The following is a 24,506-nucleotide window of genomic DNA, read 5'->3' on the forward strand; positions in this document are numbered from 1 at the left end:
CTGGCTACACTCTCCCCTACCAACACTTTGCAGTCACTGATCTCTTTCAGGTTACAACGTCGACACAAGATGTAGTCGACCTGAGTGCTTCTGCCTCCACTCTTATATGTCACCCTATGTTCCTGCCTCTTCTGGAAGAAAGTATTTACTACTGCCATTTCCATCCTCTTTGCAAAGTCCACCACCATCTGTCCTTCTACATTCCTGTCCTGAAGACCAAACCTGCCCATCACATTTTCATCACCTCTGTTCCCTTCCCCAACATGTCCATTGAAGTCTGCACCAATCACCACTCTCTCACCTCTGGGGATGCTCTGCATTACTTCATCTAACTCAATCCAGAATTTCTCCTTCTCTTTAAACTCACATCCTACCTGTGGGGCATAACCACTAACAACATTGAACATTATCCCTTCAATTTCCAGCTTCAGACTCATCACCCTATCTGATACTCTCTTCACCTCTAGAACATTCCTTACAAACTCCTCTTTTAGGATAACTCCTACTCCATTTCTTTTCCTATCCACACCATGGTAAAACAATTTGAACCCTGATCCTAAGCTTCTAGCCTTGCTACCTTTCCACCTGGTCTCCTGGACACACAGTATATCCACCTTCCTTCTCTGCATCATATCAACTAACTCTCTTCCCTTCCCTGTCATAGTCCCAACATTCAAAGTCCCTACTATCACTCCTAAACTCCTGCCTTTCCTCTTCTCTCTCTGCTTACGAACACGCCTTCCTCCTCTCCTTCTTCGACCAACAGTAGCCCAATTTCCACCAGCACCCTGTAGGTCAACGGCACCAGTGGCGGTCGTTGTTAACCCGGGCCACGACCGATCCGGTATGGGAATTATATTCTTGATTCGCATCGTTGATTTGGCAAATGTTTTACGTCGGATGCCCTTCCTGACACAACCCTCTGCATTTATCCAGACTTGGGACTGGCACAAGAAGACACTGAATTGCGCCCCCCCGTGGTTGCATTTTTACAAAAACAAATATTTGTAAAATAAAATGCACTTTTATTAAATATATCATTTCTTAATCACTGTACTACATATAAACTATTATTATTAGTAGTAGTAGTAGTGTTTTTACAATCTAAGCTTACATATTCACTAATAGCTCTTCATATACTCTTTAAACCTTTTAACTATTCTTTTTATAACAATTTAGCTAAGGATTAAAAAACATCAGTCTTTATAAAGGTACTCTTATGCTCTTTATTGTATACCAGGCCCAAGCCAAATAGACCCGTTGTAATTGTTATTGGTTGAAGCAAATAAACAGGCTACACCAAACACATTAACCGGAACCAAAACCTTTTAAAATGTACTGCAGTCATTCTTAGCCGGGCAATATAAGAAAACTGAGACAGACAAATCAATATTGACAGTACCATCAGAGCTCATAAATAATGAGATTCCTGCTTTTAACTCCAGACTAATAAAACAATCCAAAGTGCTCTTTTTTTCAGAACTCCTATTGACATCAGCTGTGACTGGGCAATATGAGATTATGCCATTATCGTCACACAAAAAAGACAATACAATTGACTAAATGAATTGGGAACACATGGGACTATAACTAGACAGGGTATATTTACAATATAACAAAAGGGCAACATTATCAACTTACAGCTTTAGCTGACAAACTAGATAACCTTGGAGTAGATCCTGATAAGCTTACATAAAATGTTTTAAAAAAACAAGATCTAAAAATCATTTAAGTGCAAAATTACCTAAAATGGCCACTACAATGTCGTCCTTCAAGATCTCGATAGAACCTCGAGACAGGAAGTAAAGTGCTGTAAGGACATCACCACAGTGAACCAGTGTGTCTCCTGGTGGAGCATGGGTCGTCTTAAAGCGCATGGCCAGAGCACGCAGGCAGCCTTTTGTGGCCCCTCTAAAGGCCTTACAGTCTTCCAGCAGGCTCCGGTTTAGATGGAGACAGATATCTGCTTGCAAACACTCTGGAAAGCCCTTTAGCACCTGGATAAGAAAGATGAAAAAACAGACAGAAACAATAAAGCAGAAAGCTTGAGCTTAAGGAACAGCAAATGTTTTCAGAAACAATAATAATGATACACACGTATCCTGTATTACATAGCTTACCGTATGGAACATACATAGCTACATATTGACATATACAATTTTTCAGGAAAAAGTTTTCAGGCTTAGTCTATAATTTTTTCCTGAATTACACCGATATAGTTGTAATGGCCACCCACAAAAAAGAAATAAGGGAAAAGATAAGGATGAACATGCAAATGCTGCAAAAATAATACTAAATAATAATAATAATAACAAATTTAGCCACTACAGAGATAACTTATTAAACTTGCTAGCAGCCTCTAAAATTTACAAATTCGGGAATGTTTGTTTCTTTTTTCTTCACAAGCACCTGATGTGTAAGCAACTAAAAGGCTAAAAGACCTTTACATATCATATCAAAGCAGATGCAAAGCTGAAATGGAACTCTTATTGAAAAAAATAAAAATAAAGTAAGATGAAAAGTGCTCAATGCAGTAAAGGTCTGGGGAGATGAGAATGAGAATGGCTAAGAAGAATCCTGCATTTTTTTTATAAATACCTCCTGCATCCCAGTGTGATGAGGTCATTCCATTTCGTAAGGAGCAAAATGGAGAGAGAAGTTTTGCGTTCATTATGCATACATAAAACACATTTCACTTGTTATTCACATGTCTTAGAGAAGCTAATTTAAAACCTACAATAAATTTGCAGCTCAACAATGCTGACAATCACTAAAAAAAAAAAAAACAGTAATAAACTAAATTAAGATTATCTCACAAATTTAACATCATCCACAATGAGTACTGCGGATTGCAAATTTGTCTTTTTTTTGTTCAAAGTGCTAATAATGACAACCATCAAATATACTGGGCTACACAAAGATAGGAAATACATGCAACCCCTCCATCCCCAACATATAAACGCACCATATTCATGTCAATGCCATTGGTGTAGTTCCAGGAATGCTGAAAATACTCCTCCAGCCTTTGCCTGAGTGGATTGGGGATCTGGTGGAAGCGGATAAACTCTTTCACACGCAGCATCTGCGTGTGATATCGTGCTGTTCCTGAGTAGAGCCGCTGAATGATAGCAGATACATTCCCAAAGATGCTGGCATACATTAGGGCTAACCAGGACAAGAATATTACAGAGTTTTAATGTACATATTCATATGCATATGCATGTAAGACACAATACAGACAACACATTAGTTTCAAGTTAAATGGTTCAGCATCCCCTGCAGTTGCTGAGTAAACACACTTATTATTATTATTATTATTATTAATATTAACAATAATTACCAACTGTTTTTAAACTGGTAGCTGGTGTCAGGTAAATAATAACTACTACTGAGGTCATACTGTAAGTGAGGTCACAAGTCGGCCTGCTGAGTTTAGTAGCTGACATACACAGGCTTAACTATTTCATGGTGCATGTCAGCATCTATTAATTAAATGCATTATGAAAAAAAAAATAAAGCATTTAAAAAGCAATTAAGTATTTTTAAATATGTAAGCGTCAATTTATGTCAATGTATTAAATTTTATCACATTCCACCCACAATATACAGTACAAATACATTCTATGCAATTTTGCACTTTCTGCTTTTGGGTATGATGGTCAGGTGTCCACATATTTAAGGCCATATCGTGTAGATACTGTAATATATAATAACTAACTGTAGTCCATCGATTGTTATGCAAAATTTATCAGCATGTCTTAACTTTTTTGGTCAGTGGCAAGAGAACAACAGTTATTGGATATGACTTGATTGATGAATCTTTTTCAGCACAGCAGTGACTCTACCATGATAGTGTGTGTGGTGCTGGCATGAATGAATCATGCATATTTTAGCATTTTGAGCCATATTAACAGTTAAGCTGAACATAATAAACTTAGTGTTTTACGTTTAAATGCTGGCCAAAAGGTAGACATACAGGGTGGTGTTACATGCAGGTCTGACCTTAGACGGGTATTCCCGAATTGCCCGTAGTGTGTGAGTGAGTATGTGTGTGTGCCCTGCGATGGATTGGCACCCTGTCCAGGGTGTACCCCCGCCTTGTGCACTAAGCCTCTTGGGATAGGTTCCAGGCCCCCCGCGACTCTGAATACAGGATAAAGCGGTATAGATGACGATATTAACAAGATACTAACCGGTTTTTATGTAAAAAAAACCTTTGTTTTTATTTGCATTGTTTTTACAAATACAAATAGAATAAAAATGCTGTCCAAGTCCTCAATTTCCTTCACAAATTTTTTAAAAATGTTTAAAAGCAGTGATTTTGACACTTATTAAAATATCCACCTTAGACACTTCTACTCAAGAAAAATCTGGCAACCTTGGAAACACTACATACAGGTGTACAAAATTTACTTAAGCAGGTGTGTACACCATCACTGAATACCTATAACTTTCCCCATGTAAATATTGATGTAAATTCATTAGACACACCTATAAGACTGGCCATATTCTAGGTGTGCAGTTAATGAGTTAGGCTCTTCCTTTCCAAAGCATAAACAATAAGAATTGCCTTGTGTTCGTCAATGTCAGTCTATCATCACAACAATGTTATCGCCTGAATACATTTGGTTGGCAGTCTGTTCTTTCCACCAAGTATTCTTAATGACATGTTTAAAAACTGCTGCTACAGTGGTACACGCATAAGAATGATTAAACACCCAAATAATAATACGGTGAACAGCTGGCCATGTCAATCTCGTTTCAATAATAACTTTTTATCATCATGAAGTTACACTGCATAACTGAACCTAAAACAACTTATACTCACATCCAATAAGCATGACACAAATAGAAAAGATCTTCTCTGAGTTGGTATTTGGTGACACGTTGCCGAAGCCCACGCTGGTCAGACTGCTGAATGTGAAATACAGTGCAGTGACATATTTGTCCTTAATAGAGGGCCCAGAGTTGGGATCACTGTAGTTGTAACGTTTTCCGATAGACACTCCAAGATTATCCAGCCAGCCGATCTTGTGCTCCAGATAAGGCTTCTCTACATTGCCGATAGCATACCAGATACAGGCAAGCCAGTGAGCAATAAGAGCGAAGATGCACATGAGGAGCATAAGCACTGCTGCTCCATACTCAGAGTAGCGGTCCAGCTTCCGAGCCACCCGAACTAATCTCAGCAGCCGGGCCGTCTTCAAAAGACCAATCAGTGTAGTTGTCTAAAGACAAAAGAGATATGTACCAGGTTAGAGAGACTTACAACTAAACTGAAAATAAACTTACACTGCTGCAATGCAATCAAAATGAAATTTGAAACAAGTCAACAAACAGATGACATTATAGGAAATCCAATTACATTCTTGTTTTCTTAATTGAAACCTACAAAGCATAACCTGTGTGGTGGATAGCAATTTTTGTTTACCTGGGCACCATTAAAATTTTGAAAAGCACAGAAAATCTCACATGCTTGTGTAAAATGTTGACACTAATGTCTGGAAAAATTCATCGCATTTATGCATAAACGGTTTTGGACACGTAAGCCATTTGTCACCCCCATACTTTTTAAGTTGTTAGAGGTTGTGCACTCGACAGATGGGGAGGCCTGGGACACAAAAAGGATTCCAATTCATCCCAAAAATCTTTACTGGGTTCAATGTCAGAGCGTTTCACAGGTTCTTTGACACCAACCTTGGCCAAGTGTGACTTCATGGACCTATTTTTGCACATAGCGGCACTGTCATGCTTGGGTCCCTTAGTTTCAGTGATGGTATACTGCGAAGCTACAGAATACAAAAACATCTGACATAGTTGTGTGTTTACAATTGTAGTAGCAACAGTTTGGAGAAAGCTCACAAATGGGTGTGATGGTCAGGCGTCCAAAACCTTTAGCAGTGTAGTGGACTTTGACAGCTCTTATTATTTTTCTTTTTATGTCAGATATTTTATAGTGTTGCCAGCTATTTGCCTAAAAAAACAAAACAATGAATAAGGAACCAGTGTTAATTGCTTAGAGATCAGTCCAAGTTAACCCAAGTGTGCTTTTCTATAGTGGGATAACAATATGCCTTATTATAAACCTCATTAAATCAGATTGTATTAACATGCTGCAAGGGGCTTTTATACTAAATGTTATAGTCAATGTGGCAACTCATTTCCAGTTGTAAATAATTTTGATTTCGTAGCATTGTTTTTCCATAATTCGATTATTTAAATGTAAAAGTAGGCAGAGTCCAAATGGAAAGGGATCTTTTAATGTGGTTATTTTTTCCATTTTTACATATAACTCAAATCATATAACTTCACTTTTGTTTAATATATATTAATAATTTAATATAATTATAAATTATAATTATAAATTATTTATTTAAATGTATCAAAATTAAATTCAGGAAAGCCTGTAATATTCAAAATTACTGTATATAGTAGAAAATGTTTTCCAGCCACCATGCAATTAAGGCCAATGGGCAAATTAGAAGGGTTGTATTTTATAGACTAATTTGGCTAGAGCTCCTATCTCTGTATCTTATTCCCTCAGTAATGCCTTTAAACAAATGTTTCACCAATTACCAGTTTTATAATTATGTGTAATTATTGCCCATTATACAGTCCTTTCTACATGCTTTACCCCTAGAGACCAGCACTACATCCACTAATGCCCCGGCCACTGAAAGAAAAGGAAATGAGAAAGTGGTAATGGAATGTCTTTTCATATGTCTTTAATTCACGGTATATATTCAACTCGGCAGTACTATTGCAACTATTGCAGAAAAGACATACATTCTAATTTGTGGAAGGTTATCTTTCTTTCTGTAAACCCTGCAAATGAGCCCCATGGCGTCTACACCATGTTCTGTCTCATCTGAAACAGGCTCCTGCAACACTACAAACTGGCCCCTGGCAGAGGATCATTTATTTACCTGCCAATTATATGGGGCTCTGTAAAGGGAATAAAATGGAATAGTGTGGGGAGTATTTTTAAAGTTCATTTTAAAAGATGGGTCTGCCAGTACAGTTGCATACATTCATGTTAACACTGAGTTAGCAAATGGCCTTTTTTCTTAAATTTAGTCTAAAATAAAATGAGTAAGTAGCCAAATGAGAAAACAAATTAGAGATAACCTTAATTAGAACAGTCTGGTTTAAACTGTGGACAATTGTTCAGGGGGTAAATAATATCCATGTAAACACTTGATCTGATTGTTTCTTTATCCAATAGCATTGTTTCTGTGCATGTTTGCCCCACGAGAGACTAAAATTATGTTATGCGATGAATTTCCAGTAGGGAAATTTAGATTCCATTCCAGACTGGTAAACTCAATGAGAACAACTCTTTCACATCTGTCTTACCTTCTTGTGTAGAAGAAGAGACACAAAATGGCTTCACTTTTCATGTAGTAAACCAATTTAACCAATTATAATTGCTGGATTTTAGTAACCAATCATAAAGGTGGGACGCCTAGCTAAGCCTCAAATTTAAGGGAAACATTCCTTCTTTTCTGTTATATGTCCAGCAGATTCAACACTTTACAGTCAGCAGAACTCCTTTCCACATGTCAGATATGGTAAATTCTAGGTAAGAGCTTAAAGAATGTAAATCATGTTATCGGACTGGTGTCCATGTGTTAAAAGCTCTAATCAGAACAATTTTAATGTAAATGCACCTATAGTGACCCTCAAAAAATCTACATAGAGTTATAGCTGGACATCATTAATAATAGTGAAATAACAATCTGTAAATAATATAAAATAATCATCTGTAGTTTTACTAAAAAATAAATATGTACTTGTATCAAAAGACTATGATAATATTTATTGGCTTTCCCATCGTCTTTGTCATCAATTTCTAAATTAAGCACCTAATAATATTGTAATTAACATTTTAACACCTACTGGCAATGATGTCAGTAGTCGTGAAGAACCCCTCCCACTCACGCTAATAAAAAACCCCAGGAGTAGAGAGCAGATTGCTCCTGTCCTGCTGCAGGAAGGAAGGCTTTCACAAATCATTTTAGCTACAGATTATAAAACTGCTCTCTAATCTAGCCTTTTATCCATCATTGTCCATCCATGCATTATCTGTTTTATTGGGCTTAATACTGCAACTGTAACTACTGAAGCATTATGAAGCATTATCCACCTCATTGGTGGATAATGATCTCATATGTGGATAAAACTGTATGCATAAACATTACATTGTTCAAAACTTCAACACAATATACTAAACTTCTTGCACCTTAGCATAGCTACATATTTACACATTACATCACAACTTTTCTATGGGATAGTAAATTTTTTTTTTACTTTATATTTTTCTTTACTTTATATTCGTTTTATCTTTAGTCATTCTTACTTTTTTTCTTATGTCTAATAAATGTATGTCTTTTGTTATGTTATAATATCGAGTTTCCTAGTAGAGTTGTCAATTTCGATATGCCCAAAGTGTAAAACAAATGTATAGTTTGTAAATTCCATATAGTATAAAATTATCATACACATAATTCAAATGAATATCTCTCCATTAGTTTTACAGCACAGTTGTTATGACCATGGTGCTTGGAAAAGTGGATTTTCTAGTGACATCATCATCAGCGAGATCCTGACCGGCAAAACGATCCTGATATGAATGTCTACAACTTCTGAATAACTTTGCAATTGGCTTTATATAATTAGGGAAAAAAGCTTAACAGGTACGACTAAAAATATTGTTATAATGCTAGTGCCTGTAACAGTCTTGTAAAAAAAATCATTTTAAAACATTATTATAAAAGAAGAATTAATAAACCTTGATAAACTAGATACGTATTTAGAAAAAGGAAACCGTGTTGGAAAAGCAATGTCAAATAAGGTTTAGGAGAAGGCTCGAGACCTAAAATCACTTGATGTAAATCCTGTAAATGAGACATGTCCTGAGGCCACCTGCCATCTGTCTCTCTGTACTATACAAAACATGCAACGCACTGACTACAGACTGCCCCATCTGCCAAACCATGGGCATAAAAACATACACAAACACAAACAAAGCAGACAAACATAAACCAGTCCAGCAAGAATAGGCTCTCCTGATGTGAGTCACTTTAGATGTGTCATCTGAGTCCATTTCATTAATGGCAGGGGGTTATAACAGCACAATATCCAGTACTATATACACACGCTGGAGAGTAATGTTTCTTTTGGTTACAATATGCTTACCCATATTACTCTCTGGAGTAGGGTTACAGGGATCCCCTTTTAATAAATTAAACTAAAATCCAATGGAAAATCAATAAACAATATATCTTAGAGGCCTAACCCATTCATTCAATACATGAAAGCCTTTTAGCAGGCTCTATGCCTATTTTGGGGTTTGTATGAGAAGTAGCAGATTTGCACAGCATTGCATAACAAAGAGGAAGTTTAAATTCAGTATGTACAGTATAAGGAAATCTGATGAGCAGGATATTACACAGAAACATCATCCAGCACCTGGTCATTTCTACCCTGTTCTGTTCTTTACCTCTTAAATGAACAGAATGAATGCATGCATTGAATGCAATGCAAAGATACATAACCTCTACATATCTCATTTTCCTCAAGGGTTTCTCACATGGTGATGCCAAGAAGGGGGCTGGGGTGCTGTAGCTACAGCTAAGTTAGCCATAGCACCCACCCACCCCCTCAATACCCCAAGAAATGATATCTATATCTGTGAATACAATGACTTAATAATAATAATAATAATAATAAAAAGAAGTTAAAAATAACCTTAAAACATAAAACCAGCACAGGTGATTTGATTCAGTCAGTGGGTGGAGCACACACTGAACTTTTGACCCAACTCTCGCGTCCTGTTAGCAAGAGCACCTTTTTTGTTTTGTAAATTAGCATTAGTGAGGCAAGGATTTATAATGAATAATATTTCCCTCCATAAACACAGTGTTTTGTATGAAAGCTGTCTAATACTAAGTGCTTTTCAAGTGATTTTTATCCCCTTTGTTGCCTGTTGTGAATTTAATGCATTTACTAGTTTAGGCGCTACTTCTGACTCCTTATAGGTTTCTCTTTGCAATGCTCACTGATGTAATGTTATATCTTAGCTAACAAAACTCTAAATCATCTCTAAATCAACTCTAAAACAAAAGATCTCTAAATCAAAGGCTGAAATGTACATACTGTAGACCTGTGTGTGGCTTAATGTGTGGAAGCCCTGACTGGGAAAGGAGAAAGAGTAACTGTATGTACCATCCAGGGTCCAACAGTGGCAGTGTAGCTCAAACCGGGGAGAAGCCCTATCTAGGGCATTACAAAATTGAATATTATAAACAATTGTTTAAGATGGCTGACTTGTGAATTTGGATCTATATAATATGAGACAAATATCTCACTTGGTGTTTAAGACAGACTGGACATTAAAGATGTCACAGACATGGTACTCTGCATATGTGTGTCTGTCCATGCATCTGTATTGGAGTGGCGAAATAGAGATTTAAATGTGCCAACCAGTACACATTAATGGTAAACCCTAAACTTCTAAGCATCCTTGCTGAAAAGTCAATCACCCCATAGCACCAGCAAAAGAAAAAACTCTGGTACTGCCCCTGGTTTCTCAGTGACGTAAACGCATTTAAATAGCCTCAAATTACCATTCTTTCATTGCCTGGTTGACGCTAAAAGAAGTTAGGAAAATGAACAAATAATTACACTAAAATCAGTAATTTGTCTGGGAAACTGAAAGTATCGTGCCTTGAAAACAATTCATAATGTTATGGGCTTTGAGATGACAGTAAAATTCTTTAATTGGCCTTGTAATACATTCGTAATGTTGGAAGATTTTATAAATGTCAAAACCTTTGTACAAATGTATGTTATGTTATTTTATCTTAACATAAAAAAGAGAAAACAATCATCAGCCCAAATTATAGACACCAGTATATTTCACAGGTAAATGTACTGGAAATTTTTTATCCTCATCTTAGCGGTGGTACATTTATCAATCTATGAACATCTTTTATGACTTTGTATATCTTGTCCTGTTTATCTGTTCAGTTGACAATGACTTATATATATATTGTAGAATGTATACACGATGATTTAAACATAAAAATGAGTACATCTAATTAAGCTGACATACGCTGATCAGCCATAACTTTAAAACAATTAACATTAAAACCAACAAGGTGGCTTATCAGAGTGTGGCTCCACACGATCTCTGTCGGTTAAGACATGGTCAGCTTTCTTCGGAGCCGGCGTTGACTTTTTCCGGCTGTTTGTGCTGCATTGGGGTTTCTGTTTCATCGGGTTGGGTGGCCTGGGCTTTGTTCCTCACAGATGAAGATGAGCCTTGGGTGACCTTGAGCCTGTCTCCAGTTCACGGGTATACAATTTAATCAATAGTATTCACCTGGTGGTGTTGTTAATGTTCTGGCTGATCAGTGTATAGACTTTGGTAAGATGTACTAGAACAGTGTACAACACTATTAAAGATGTGGCCCATCACTTAAGCTTAAATGACAAAAATGTATTCTCCTATATAAAGAAAAGTAAATAAGTGGACTTTTTAACTTAGAATCTGTGCACATTTCATCTGAGACATCTCAAGCCTTAATTATTGTTGGTAATTAATAAAAACAAACCAATATCTTTAGGATTGTTATTAGTAACTGAAGCCGTTTTATTATTTTTCTCTTTCAAATAAGCAAATCAGTATTGCTTTTAAAGACTTAAGCGAGGATTATTTAAGGCCCTATTAAGTTCGTATTTAAATTAATGTGTCACAGGAAAAAAAAACTGTTAATAATATAAAAGTTGTTATTTTTTGCTCATTGTTCCTTTTGCTACTTTTTATAAAGAAAATTAGCTGGTAAATATCAAACTTCCTTACATTTACACACTCTCTTAACTAGCAGAAGTTATGAAGTAATATCTATACACAGGTTCCATATGTTTTTACCTTATTAGCTTATACTACCGTGATTATAATGCACAATTATAATATGCCATTACAGTATATTAAACAGCTGAAATATCCTCATAGACATACTGTAAATAAGTCTGTGTGCAGTCTGGCCCAGAAGAAGTGTCTAGATACCTCACTGATTGCCATTTTACATTCAAGGCAATCATCTAAATAAAATGGACTAACAAAGTGCATACTATTTACAGCAAAATAAAAAAATACTTCAGTGACAAAGGAAGATGCATTAAGCTATTAGGAGTTAGTTTATTCTTAATTAATATTAACAACATACTGTATGCACTGATCTCTAATGGAAACATAATCCCTCCAAGAGAAATAAATGTACAGATATAAACACAGCATATCCAAGAGAGGGCAGTAAGAGAATGTTAATGTAGCTGAACACTTACTTCATCTGACCCTGATCCAAAGATGAGCAGGTCGAAGGGAATGGCTGCCACCATGTCTATAAGAAACCAGCCCTTAAAATAGTGCACAGCGATCTTCCCCGGGTGACTCACTACCTCCTCGTTAGAGTTTACGTAAGTCGTCCGGAAGTTTATAAGGATGTCAATGATGAACATGATGTCCACCATTAAGTCGACAACATTAAGGGGGCTGCACGAGTAGCCACATAATCTTCTCTTCTGTTCCTCACGATCGTTCAGCAGGAAGGCAGCAGAATATGGGGTAAAAATGGCCGTGTAAATAACAAGGAGCAAAATGAGCCAGTCCCACATGGCCTTAAACGGACTGTAGTGTAGAATGGTGAATTTGTCCATGCGCGGAGACTGGAGCTTGTACTCTGGTAATACATCTGCACCTAGTGACAACACCTGGACAATGGACAAACAAAATAAAAATGCATTATGTTTTAAAATAAAATAATAACAATAATGGGAAATTCACTTATTTATTAAGGTCGACTGCATGGCTATAAGCAAACTGTAAACTCTGCAAACTGACTGACAATGGGAAACAAATTATGTGGTTTATGTATGATTGCATATTCTAAAAAACTGAATTCAAATAAACTGAAACTCAATTGAAGTACCTACATGTAAATAAGTCATTATGTATGTTATTGTTTATGTGTGCTTGGTTTTCATTGACTCTTGTTAGGATGAACTGACTACTGAAGATTATTGAACGAATGAATGAATAAATAAATGAAAAAAATCATTTTCTTTTGATTATAGTAGCTCCCAAGCTGCATAAATAGTAGCGAGATTGCATTTATTTGCCACTTATTTAAAGTCACAAAAGGGAGCTTTAGACAAAAATACATGATGATATCAGGATAGATAGATAGATAGATAGATAGATAGATAGATAGATAGATAGATAGATAGATAGATACAGTAGATAGATAGATAAATGAGATGAGATTGGTATGCCCACTATTCGGCTGCAAATGACAATCAAACTAAACAGATTTTTGACGGCAAAAAAACATCTATTCTCATGCTCAGATATGATTATAGGAAACGGTGATGAATAAAATATACTGGTTTTGCTATCTGTTCCATTTTGGACTGCTATTGTATTTTTAAACTGCTAGCTGGTGTACCAGTGCAGAGCTTTGTGTAAGATGTAGGTTGCATCAGAATTTTTTCAACATCTCATTACTACTGACAACCTCCTTTCCAAATTTCACTGTAAGGCAGTATGGAGGAGTCCCACACCAAAACATTAATCTCATTCCAGTCCAAACTCATTTATTTCGTGCAGAATGTTGAGAAGACGAAGCTTCCTTGCTGCCCATGTCAGGTTTATTGCAGGAGTAAGCTGAGTTTAAGTTCATTGCTCAGGGGTATGGAAAGAGAGAAAAAAGTCATAACTCTGGCAGAAAGTGCACATAAAGTGGAATATGGATCTGGTGTGGGGTAAGGTGTGGGGAGTTCCAGAGGCACATTTGGGTAATAGGCCAGAGATGCATGAAAATAATCTATAAAATGAAGGCTGACAATGCATTCGCATAACTGCAGAAGCATGAATCTGGGATTTTTTCTTGGTGGGAGAGGCTGAAATGTTGCGCTTTGTCTTTTTTGCTGGGTAAGCATCAATGTCATGCTCTCTCTAGGGCAGTAAGATTTGTTTTACTTTTTCCCCTGTCTCAATATTCATCTTTTACAAGGTCAGCAAGAGAGCAGTTGTCATATTTTCAAACGCCAAAAGGATCAAACTCATGCTGTGTAGCTAAAACTGACTGTAAACCAGGGAGAGTGTGACTGTCAGTAGGCCCAAAGCACAAACACTTACACACAGCAACACATAGAGAAATTGCCACTGACAGACAGCAAATGAGGCATCTTACCCTGATTAGTTTATCATTAATTATCATGCCAACATGAGTAGAGCTTGTTTTGTGCTGCCTCTACAGCATTTTTTCTCACTCTCTTCAGTAAGGAGTGATACATTGACCTTTGTTTCTGTTATCTGTCTTTCACACATGCAGATGGTCACAGTAAGGTGATGTGAAAAAAAGCAGACAAGCCACATGGCTGACTCAAATGCCAAGCTAGATGACTTGAGGAATAACAGTTGCTTAGGCTTCCATGTAGAAAGCTTGCATTTTTCCCCCTGAATATATGTCTGTTGCGTTTCTCATTTCTTTCCACAGCTGTTTAGGAAAGTGATACATATGAGAGCGACTGCCATCTGATGCCCTTCAGTCTGCATAATGACTGTGGGTTAACAAAAGGACACTTTTAGTATTTATCTGTCCCCAGAGTAAACCCACTGTCTGTGAAAGACCTAAATCAAGCCTGCGGATGGAAGGGGTATGCTAACACTACGGCTGCCACGGTGCTATTGAATTCTGTTCTGCCAATATTGGGGCATATATTTGTGCACAGCAGTAGGAAATCCATCTTCATGCTCAGATGGTCTTTTGATGCATTGCAGAGAGAGAGAGAGAGAGAGAGAGAGGGAGGATGGGGAGACAGAGATGGGTGTTAAATAATGGAAGCAAGTGGCTGGAGATTTCTTAACTGCACAATAGTCTGTAGTAACAAGGTAAAGGGTAGCTGTTAGACATTCTTACTGGCAGCAGAACAATGCAGCTGTAGGTCAATAATTCTCTTGTACGAGTTGAACATTTACAGGAGAGAAAACTATTGTATGTGGCATCTGACTTCTGTCCCACTTGTCCTATTTAATTTTTAAATATTATTGTACATATATGATGCAAATAAGATAAAATAGGCTGGTTAGTCTGTATGTTTTTTTTTTTTTTTTAACAGAACATGCTGTACATTTGTTGTGCATTGGGAAAGAAAACATCAGGCATAAAATAAAATAAAAAATCAATTGTCTGTTACTGTTATATTAGTGACAACAGTGAGCCAGCTACTGGAACTCTACTCATAACTTCAAGCAAAGAAATGAACAGCACCTGAATTGTTATTTTAACTGAATTCAAACTGTTGCTGAGTTCACGTTGTATGCTTAACACTTAATACAATATTTGAAAGGTTATTTTTTATTTATTATTAATTATATTTACTTGTCAGGGATCCTAAAGTTCACTTGAGTTTGATGTGACTGAGGACACCACCCACCATAGCGCGTAAACAACAGTGTAAGACCAAGACAACCCTTACACTCATATAAACCGGGCAGCTTCCTGTTTATTAGTGGCCTATTCGCTGTTCTATAGTAGCGTAACTGTAAAGAAACTCACCCAGGGTTATGAACTCAAATGTACTGCCTCATTAACTCTGGAGATTTTACACTGATTATCCCTGGATATCGTATATCTTTTTTATTCTTCCTTTTTTTAGTCCATAGTCCATTGTTGTAAGTACATGCATTTTCTAAAGATTACTGTAGGTCTATAGAGCCAATGAATAACCAATTAAAAGAATTGAATTCTTACTTTTTTTTTTTTTTTTTTTACAACTACAGTACTACTTTGGTTGAGGCTTGTATTTGATTAACATGATGAATTTCTAAAACAAGAAGCAATACAATGCAGCAATACAATTTCCCTAAAAAGCTTTAATTCATAATTTTGTCATTAAAGCATTTATTGACCGGGCCACTGTTTTGACAACCTTATACAATGTCACAACAATTATTTCCATCAAGTGATGCATCCAATCTTGGTTTACTTCCTGTATTGATGATGGGAAAGCCAAACCACTCCATGAAGTCTTCTCTTGCATATCCCAAAGACTTCCAATGCTCATAAGGTCATGGCATTAGGGAACACCTCAGATCACTTCTTCCAACTCCAAACTTTATAATACCTAGAAAATTTAACCCTTTTTGTGTCACCCGCCTGCGAAGCATAGGTAGCACTTAGAGATTGTCTCACATCGGCATCGTTTGTGGTCATCACACTTTCTTAAATCATTTCCTAATATATTCTAACACAACTTCTAACACTAACCCTTCTTGATGCAGACCAATGAACTTAAATGAAAAAGTGAGAAACTACTTGTAAGGGCCATATTTCATTTTTGTAATTTGTTGTTGTGTTTATTTTATTTCAATTTATTAGTTAAGCATTAAGCATTAAGTCTGTTGAGTTTTTAGTTTAAGCATTTAGCATTATACTCATAAGCTGTATTGTAACATAATTTCATAAGTTGTTCTGTGACATCATTCCAGAGTTGTGTAGCTGTATGTCTATCACACACGTTAATTGTTCAGTTGTTGTTAAGACACGGAAGGATACAGAAAGGTGTGGAGAACACAAGCTTTTGACAGTGAGAAGCTAAAGGATACAGTAAAATCAGTTGTTGTAACTGTAATCTAGCGAAGCTACAAAACACAGCAAACGACTTGTCGTGACTACAGTGGATTTATGCAAGAAACTGTAACAACCATTGTACTTTGATGTTGAAACTAAAACAAGAGACAAAGACATCAGCGCACGTCTGGAGTCGTGAGTAACACTTTGTAACAAGATCGATATGTGTCATAACTTGTAAATAACATGCACGTACACTACTCATTGCATCATGGTTAAAGGAGTTCTTGCCAGCAGAAAAATATGAATCATTGCAATAAATATGCATTCAAAGCAAGTATTTGTTCATCTGAAATAAAAAAGCTGAATAATATATACTCTGATAATTTTATATATGATTCGATTCTAGAGTATGAAAACACCATGGATCTTACCTGTGTGACTTTCTCAGTGACATTGTGTGTACGGTCTTTAACTTTCGGAGCGATGATGGTCTTCTCAGAGACAGGGGGTGACGGGGCTCTTCTGTCATTGTTAGTTTCAGAAAAGTTAAGTGCAATAAGGGGGATCTTGTTAATTGTATTGTACTTGTTCAGGTTGGAGTCTGAGGTAGAGCCCAGCAGGCTGGATTTAAGATGGTTAAAAGGACCTGATGAGAAAGATTGAGAAGGTAGTTAAGACCATAGTTAGACTTGACTCTTACTCATTACAAGTATATTGTTTCTTTAAAAAAGATGGCTTTCCTGTACAGGCTGATAACTACAGTAATTATGTTTTTAAAATAAAGCATACAACAGTAAATAATGACAATGATTTTGAAGTATGTAAAACACTAAAATGGTACACCTACACCTACAAAAAAGTGTAAGAAACAGGCTTTGTTAATGCATGCTTTAAAGGTTATATACTGGTTGTGCCCAAAATTCTCCAAACACAGGGGGAAATAATGTACCTTTATTTACAAAAACATCATCTACATGATTGGTATTACTTTGTAGGCACATAAAAGTCATCTCTCCCTTTTATGATGAACTCTTGTTAACACATCTGGTGTTATACATCCAATTGATTAATTCTGTTAATTCTGTTTTCCCCCAATATATGGATACTCTTGGGACACTCCTAATATGATCCTGACAATGGATTTGTAAGGAACAAATATACAGCATTCAAACGTAGGACCGATTTCCTATCAGATCTCATGACGGCACATCAGCTTCATGCAAGAGGGTGAAAAAGGGAAGAGCCTTTTCAGTTCTGGCTAGGAGCAAATGTTCGTTTTAGCATAACCTCACATACACACTTGTCCTCCACTGTACTCTAAAACTACTGTCTGACCATTGCCAGACCTCTGACTCCTCACTCATCATTCCACATGCTGCCTTGTCATTGATTGTCACTTTATGGAGCATTTTCCTGAGGACTGATGCTTTGAGAAGTGATATCAGGCTAAAGCAACGATTTCGGGAACGACTCTTCAACATAGAAGGGTTATAATTTTAATTCCATAAATTCTCTAGTAGAGGTGGATCTGATATTAGATGCTAAGGATGTAAGACTGAGTAAAGACGTGCTTTGAGTCTATCACACAGATATATTGATAGGAGTTATACAACATAGAGAAATCAGACAACAACTGTCCTTTAGAAAACGTGCAGTAATCAGGCCAACACTGCAAAGCATTCAATCATAACACTGTTACCTTTCACACTGCGGCCATGGTCTGAAATGTGGGAGAACATTGATCAGTGATCAGGAATTAATGATGAAGCTTCAGTTACCATAGGCTTTGGTTACGTTAGTTTTATGGATTTCATTTACCTAAGGTAAGCCTCCATCTAAAAAACAATATTCAGGGCAGTTTATCAATATTTTGTGGACAAAATTAATGATTGTAAAACTATCAAAATAAATTCTTTTCTTTCTGCCAATATTTTTGTACCCAAACAACATTAAGTCCCGTGAGACATCTGACTAAAATGAAAAAAAAAGAAAAAAAAAAAAAACAGTATAAAATATAGTAATATGGCATTATGGCTCATGTTGTTTTGGGAACAAACACTGACTTGCCAGTTACAGGCCTTTCTGTTCACGGTCTTAACTCTGTGTCTCATAAGTCTCACAATCCCTTCTTGCAGCACAGAAGAAATAAGTCTGAGTTTATTTACCTTCACTAGTGTGCCGATCCCGCAACAGGCGTTTGGAGTTGGAACTGAGACCTTCAATATCATGCACGGAGGAAGCTCGTCTTCTGCTACACACACTGTCTCTGGAGATGGACTGTGCCAAGCAGGTGGTGGACTGGGCCTGAGACAGACTTGGACGGTCCCACAGTTGTTTAGGGGATGAGTGGTCGAGGGGTCCGGACACGCTGATTGGGGATGAGTGGGGACTGGAGCTGATAAGAGCCTGTGTGTCATTGGCGTCAGCAGGACTGCAGCTGTCCTTAGTCAGAGAATGAAAGTCCCTCAAGGGCACCGAGTCATTGCTGGCTTTGGGAGAGTCTACCATCACTGTGTCAGGGTCTTCCTGGGGCAAAGACTGTTTGCTGGAACCTAACAAGTTCAGGGAAGGCAGGCGGAGTCTGAAGAATCTTCCTTTCCCTGGAGAAGACAAGGGGAAAATATATAGGCAATATCAACAGGCATAGCTTGCAGCTTTGGAGTATTTTGCAATCTTGAACAGAATAGAGAATGATTTTAACAACTGCAGCAGAAAATAGGTTTCTGTGTAGATATTCTTTAGCCTGGAACATTCTATGCCATTATTAAAAACAAAACAGGAAAAGAAAAAGGAATTAAACATGAAAAAAGAAGACAACTCTAAATGCACAAAGACAATATGTCACATTGGGCATAGGATCTCGGTGTGGGATGTATATGAGAAGCAAAAAATATATACTTTGGCATGGAGGAAGAGAGATTTGTAAAACACAGAGGAGTTTAATGGGAAACTAGAGCAAGAAAATGAATGACATTCGCATGGGTCTTTAAATAGAGGGCATCAAATCTTTCCAGAAATAAAAGGTCATAAATTAAGAGTGGATAGAGGAAAAAAATAAAGAATAAAAGAGTTTCTTGTAATTTTATAACCTTACATATTAATTCTTACATTAATTAAGTCTAGATTTTTCACATATAAATTACAGTACAGTAAATGTATCTTTCCTTTCCAATAGATAGCTTTGGGTCATAATCAGCTTTGATACCAGCATCCATGGAGGAGTGAGGGTTCAGAGCCTTTCTTAAGATCCACCAGTGGCAGCATGGCGGTCCTGGGGTTTGAATGTACAAAATACGAATCAGTAACCTAAAGCCTTAATTCCTAAGCCACCACTACCCACATGCTGAACAGATGATGCCACACAGTTTACAAATAAAGCCAGATGAAACATGTTTGTTATTTTCAATCTGTTCATGCAAATATAAAGAACAGATTCCTTATTTGTATGTACATTAACTGGTGAGGTATACTATTACACAATCTGTTACTACTGTATATCCCTTTAACATCAACACAGTAATACTCCTGGTGCTGGAGCTGCTGCTGATTCAGGAAATTTCTAAAAAATAAAAAATAAAATTATGAATCTACCCTTATTTTCATATACACCACAAACTTGTAGTAATGTGCAACATAAAAGACACAAGTATTGGTGGAACTTGGTGGAGGCCAGGAATTCTAATCATAGAAAAATTAGAATTTTGGTCACGACCAACAATACAGTATGTGAATTTTCCCATTGGGATGAATAAAGTATCTATCTATTTATCCATCTACAGAATCCATCTATCTATCCCACTATCCATGTACGGCAATTTGGCATGAAATGTATTTCTCATGAGTGATCTTGTTAAGCTTAAGAAAAGTTAAGCTTCTGTGTTCTGGCAACATTTATAGCGAGACCTGCTTTTGATACACTTCAGGCAATCATGAAATAACAGATGGTTGAGAAGGATAACTATTTAAAATTACTATGTAAAATTAAACCAGATTTCTATAAATAAATACAATGATATTGTTTTTGCATTCAGACACAATGTTGGCACAAAAGAAATGCACTGAGAAAGTTATTCGCAGCTGTAAACTGCCACCTAGATGCATATTTTATTATAGAAGGGACATTTCATTAAAATTTGTAATAAAAAAGTGATTTTGTAAAAGAACTTGGATTAGTTTGTGCCACAACCTATTACATAAAACATATATTTAAAATGTGGTGTGACCTCAGTATGCACTATGCCTAGGAACAGATGCTTTTCCAACTTTTGACTTTATTCTGAGTGGGAGAGAGCTTATAAGAGATTTTTGCAGTGTTAACCTTATAGCACTAATTAAGTGTATTGCAGTTTCATAATTAATGCGTTTTTAATTTTTTTTGTTTATTTCTTTCTTTTTTCATTTAGGATTCCTAAAACCTGGAACTATTTACATTCTATTTATATAAAGTCATATACAGTAAATGACCTTGTGTTGCTCAGCCTGTTAGTGTATATATATATATATATATATATAAAGTATAAATACAGTTCATAACAGGTTTTCAGTGGAAAAGCATTATTAATATCAAGTGTCTGCCCAGTTTCTGGTCCTAAGAAGCCTTTAACCCTTTATGACATTAACAGCTATATTAAATTATATAAAAATAAAAAAAAGAGTTCTGTAATTAAATAAAAACATGACATCTGAGGGTATTGAAGATCACCTATAGGTTATTGCTTCGCAGAGTACTGCATTCATCATTTTATTGATATTGGGAAAATGTATTGACTAAGACCCCCTTCGGAGACTTTTAATAGGCCTTCACATTTTCTAAACAAAACCCAAAGGACAAAAGGGACATTTTTCTGATATACTGTAGATTGTAGTATCTCAGCTGCAGGAAACATTGCAGGCTTTATTATATCTCTGTAGTAGTCTTAGTACAGTATGTGAATGATTTACATGTACATGTTTTCTAAGATGTATACAAATGTGCCATTTTATTAAATGTACATATAAATAGACATGACTCAACTTCATCCATCCAAGACGCATAAAGTCAGATTTCTACGAATTAGGTACATAAGTAAGTGAAGAAATAAATAAGTAAGTAAGTACAGTAAATTGAGTGTTAACCTTAGCGAGATTAAAATATTACATATTATACAGTAGCTGGTGATTGTATATTTTTAAAACTCACTTATATATGCTACAGCCTAAATTTTAATACAGCTTCTTTATCATGAGCACCAATTCAGCTTTTGCCTCGACTACTGGCTTTTATTTACAATCAATATATCTAGTTAGTTTCAGAATGAGAAGCATCTGCTAAGTAACTTGTTAATTAGACGCAGGTGTCTACACTGAGGGAGTAAATGATGCTCTGTTGACAAGTCTATATAAAGTTGAAAAGCTCTTCCACGCAGTAATATCATCTGTCTTCGAAATTGCAAACTACACATAGATCATCCACTGTGGGATGCAGTACTATCCCTAAATAATATACTGCTTCCTAGAACAATTTGCAAAGTATGAATTGAAAAGTGTGGGAGAAAAGGCAATAGTGTTATCTTATTAATAGTAACAGGATACATCAGGCTGTATAAACCTTATTACTGTGCTGTCGGCTAGCTGTCTAGTCTTTGAGTATATACTGTAGTTTAACCAATGTATTTTTGGAAATGATTGTGCAATGCATTTAATACAGTATAATGAGTGTGTGACTTTGTGTGAATTGTGCCCTGCAATGAACTGGCATCACATCCAGGGCATATTTTTATCTTGTGCCCAGTGTACCTGAGATATGTTACAAATCTACTGCAACACTACACTAATCAGGATAATATGGTTGCTAAAGACGGAGGAATGATACTTTTTGATCTCATGACTGGTCACATGACTTTATAGGACAGCAAATGAAATCTTGCATAAAGAATAGTATGTAGTAAACAGCCCACACCGGTACAGAATGCAATATACATGAGTTCTGGTTAAAACTACGCGGAAAACCTCTTAGGGAGGGTCGGAAAGAGCTGCTACACTGTAATGACAGCAATCCAGCTCTTGGAGCTATACAAGAAAGGCTTCACTCAACAAGCTCTTCAGTCTACATCATACAACCGGTCTGCATTCACATGCACCGATGTTTAAACAAGTACTGAACATGACGCATGCCTGTTATCTGTCCCTCTCACACAAACACAGATCAGCTCTGCTGCCCGTGGGTCAGAAGTCTATCGCACTGGAAATTTAACTGAAGGATTCGTATTTCAGAGCCTATCAAACAGCTTATGTTCACCAGCTATGAAAACTGATCAAAGAAATGGATAGTCTACAACAAATATGCATGATATACTTTAGGCTGGTTTCAAATGGTTACGTGAGAATCCCTAGCGAATTATTAATGCATGGGAATAGTGAAAGTTGGCACATGTGCCTGTGTCTCTAAAAACTCATTTAGATTACAGCTCTTCATGCGCTCCTAAAGCCTAATGTGATTCTGTGTGATTGTGAATGATGTTGACAGAGGGCATGCAGATCTGTGCAGTGGAGGTTAATAATGTATAAAGATATATTAAACTATCTTGGCTGCCTACTTTCTCTTCTTGCATCCATCACCTTCACAGACTCAAGCTGGTCTGGCACTAATGTCTCTTTATGGACTCCATTTACTGATAACGGCAAGTGCACTACACTCAAATTCAATTTAAAGTCCTGTACAAATATATGCACTGAGCATCTTTTAAAAAACAAGAAATTAATAAAAAAAAATCTTTTTATATTGGCTGTACAAATACAGCTTGTTATTGGTGGCGGTGTAGACATGCAGGTGGTCGGATGTTAAGCATTGTGCTTTAGGAATTGTGAAACATTAAAGCATAACAAAATTAAATATTTAGGTTGACACATCCTAAAGGGAACTGGCCTCATGGCTTCCACTAACCTTTAAAATCACTGATGGAATGGCTAATGGAAACCTAAATTAACAAAGACAGGGCATACTTGCTACTCATAATGGGTGCATTAAAAGTAGTATTGGAGGTAGTCTTTAAAGATGTGAAATTGTGAATGGATTCTACCGGACACAAACACAGACCTCACTAGAGGGACAGAGATGTCACTGAATGGACAAGATAGAGAGTTGACGACTGACTATTCCATTACAAGTACCTGAAAGAACTGATGGACATTCATTTGAAGTTAGCTATGAGGACAGCTCAGTGAAGACTTTTACACAAGAAAGTAAATCAAATAGGTAAGCAAGTTGCTGTTGGTCTTTTGGCTGCTCCTGGACAGGGGGCGCCACAGCGGACCATCTGGTCCGCACATACAAGCTTGGCACAGGTTTTATACCGGATGCCCTTCCTGATGCAACCCTCCCGGCTTGGGACCGGCACTGCATCCAGTGGTTGGGGTTTGGGCATTGGCTGGAAATCAAACCCAGACGTTCCGCATGGCAGGCGAAACACCTGAAACATACCACTGAGCCACCAATGCCCAAGCATTGCAAAGCAAAGTAATTAAATAAATAGAAAAGCAACCAAAACAACAATATGGAAGTACAATCTGTCACATTTAAGTAAAATACCTGAGTGCATTTATTTAGTAACACTAAAATAAATCAGAAAAACAAATATAGCCAATATGATAGAAGATTGTACATATTTGGTGTGCTGCTTTCAGCTAGTCCTATTCAAAAGATCTATTTCAGGTTAGAAGGCTTAGTGTATAGATTTACATGCAAATGAAACTCAAAGCAATGTTCCTTCTCCTGCCTCAGGTAAAAAGATTTCTCTGTAACCTAGAAACCTTTAATGGATATGCATTTGTATCTGCAAGTTTAGGACCCTAAGGGATCGGAAGGTAATGGCTTTGCTACAATCA

At 36.7% G+C, this 24,506-nt stretch overlaps 1 protein-coding gene across 1 annotated transcript in view; it reads right to left on the bottom strand.

Annotated features, from left to right (window-relative positions):
- Window positions 1-24,506, bottom strand: part of LOC128524160 (potassium voltage-gated channel subfamily H member 7) — a 71,403-nt gene that overhangs the window by 18,495 nt on the left and 28,402 nt on the right. The window contains exons 4-9 of the mRNA XM_053496556.1: window positions 18,809-19,243; window positions 17,075-17,289; window positions 12,352-12,777; window positions 4,829-5,228; window positions 2,966-3,165; window positions 1,745-1,997 (exon numbers count right to left, since the gene is read on the bottom strand). Of these exons, the coding sequence (XP_053352531.1) occupies window positions 1,745-1,997; window positions 2,966-3,165; window positions 4,829-5,228; window positions 12,352-12,777; window positions 17,075-17,289; window positions 18,809-19,243 (1,929 nt within the window). The remainder of the gene's footprint in view (window positions 1-1,744; window positions 1,998-2,965; window positions 3,166-4,828; window positions 5,229-12,351; window positions 12,778-17,074; window positions 17,290-18,808; window positions 19,244-24,506) is intronic.

The sequence above is a fragment of the Clarias gariepinus genome, chromosome 5, assembly GCF_024256425.1.
Source record: "Clarias gariepinus isolate MV-2021 ecotype Netherlands chromosome 5, CGAR_prim_01v2, whole genome shotgun sequence".
NCBI lineage: Eukaryota > Metazoa > Chordata > Actinopteri > Siluriformes > Clariidae > Clarias > Clarias gariepinus.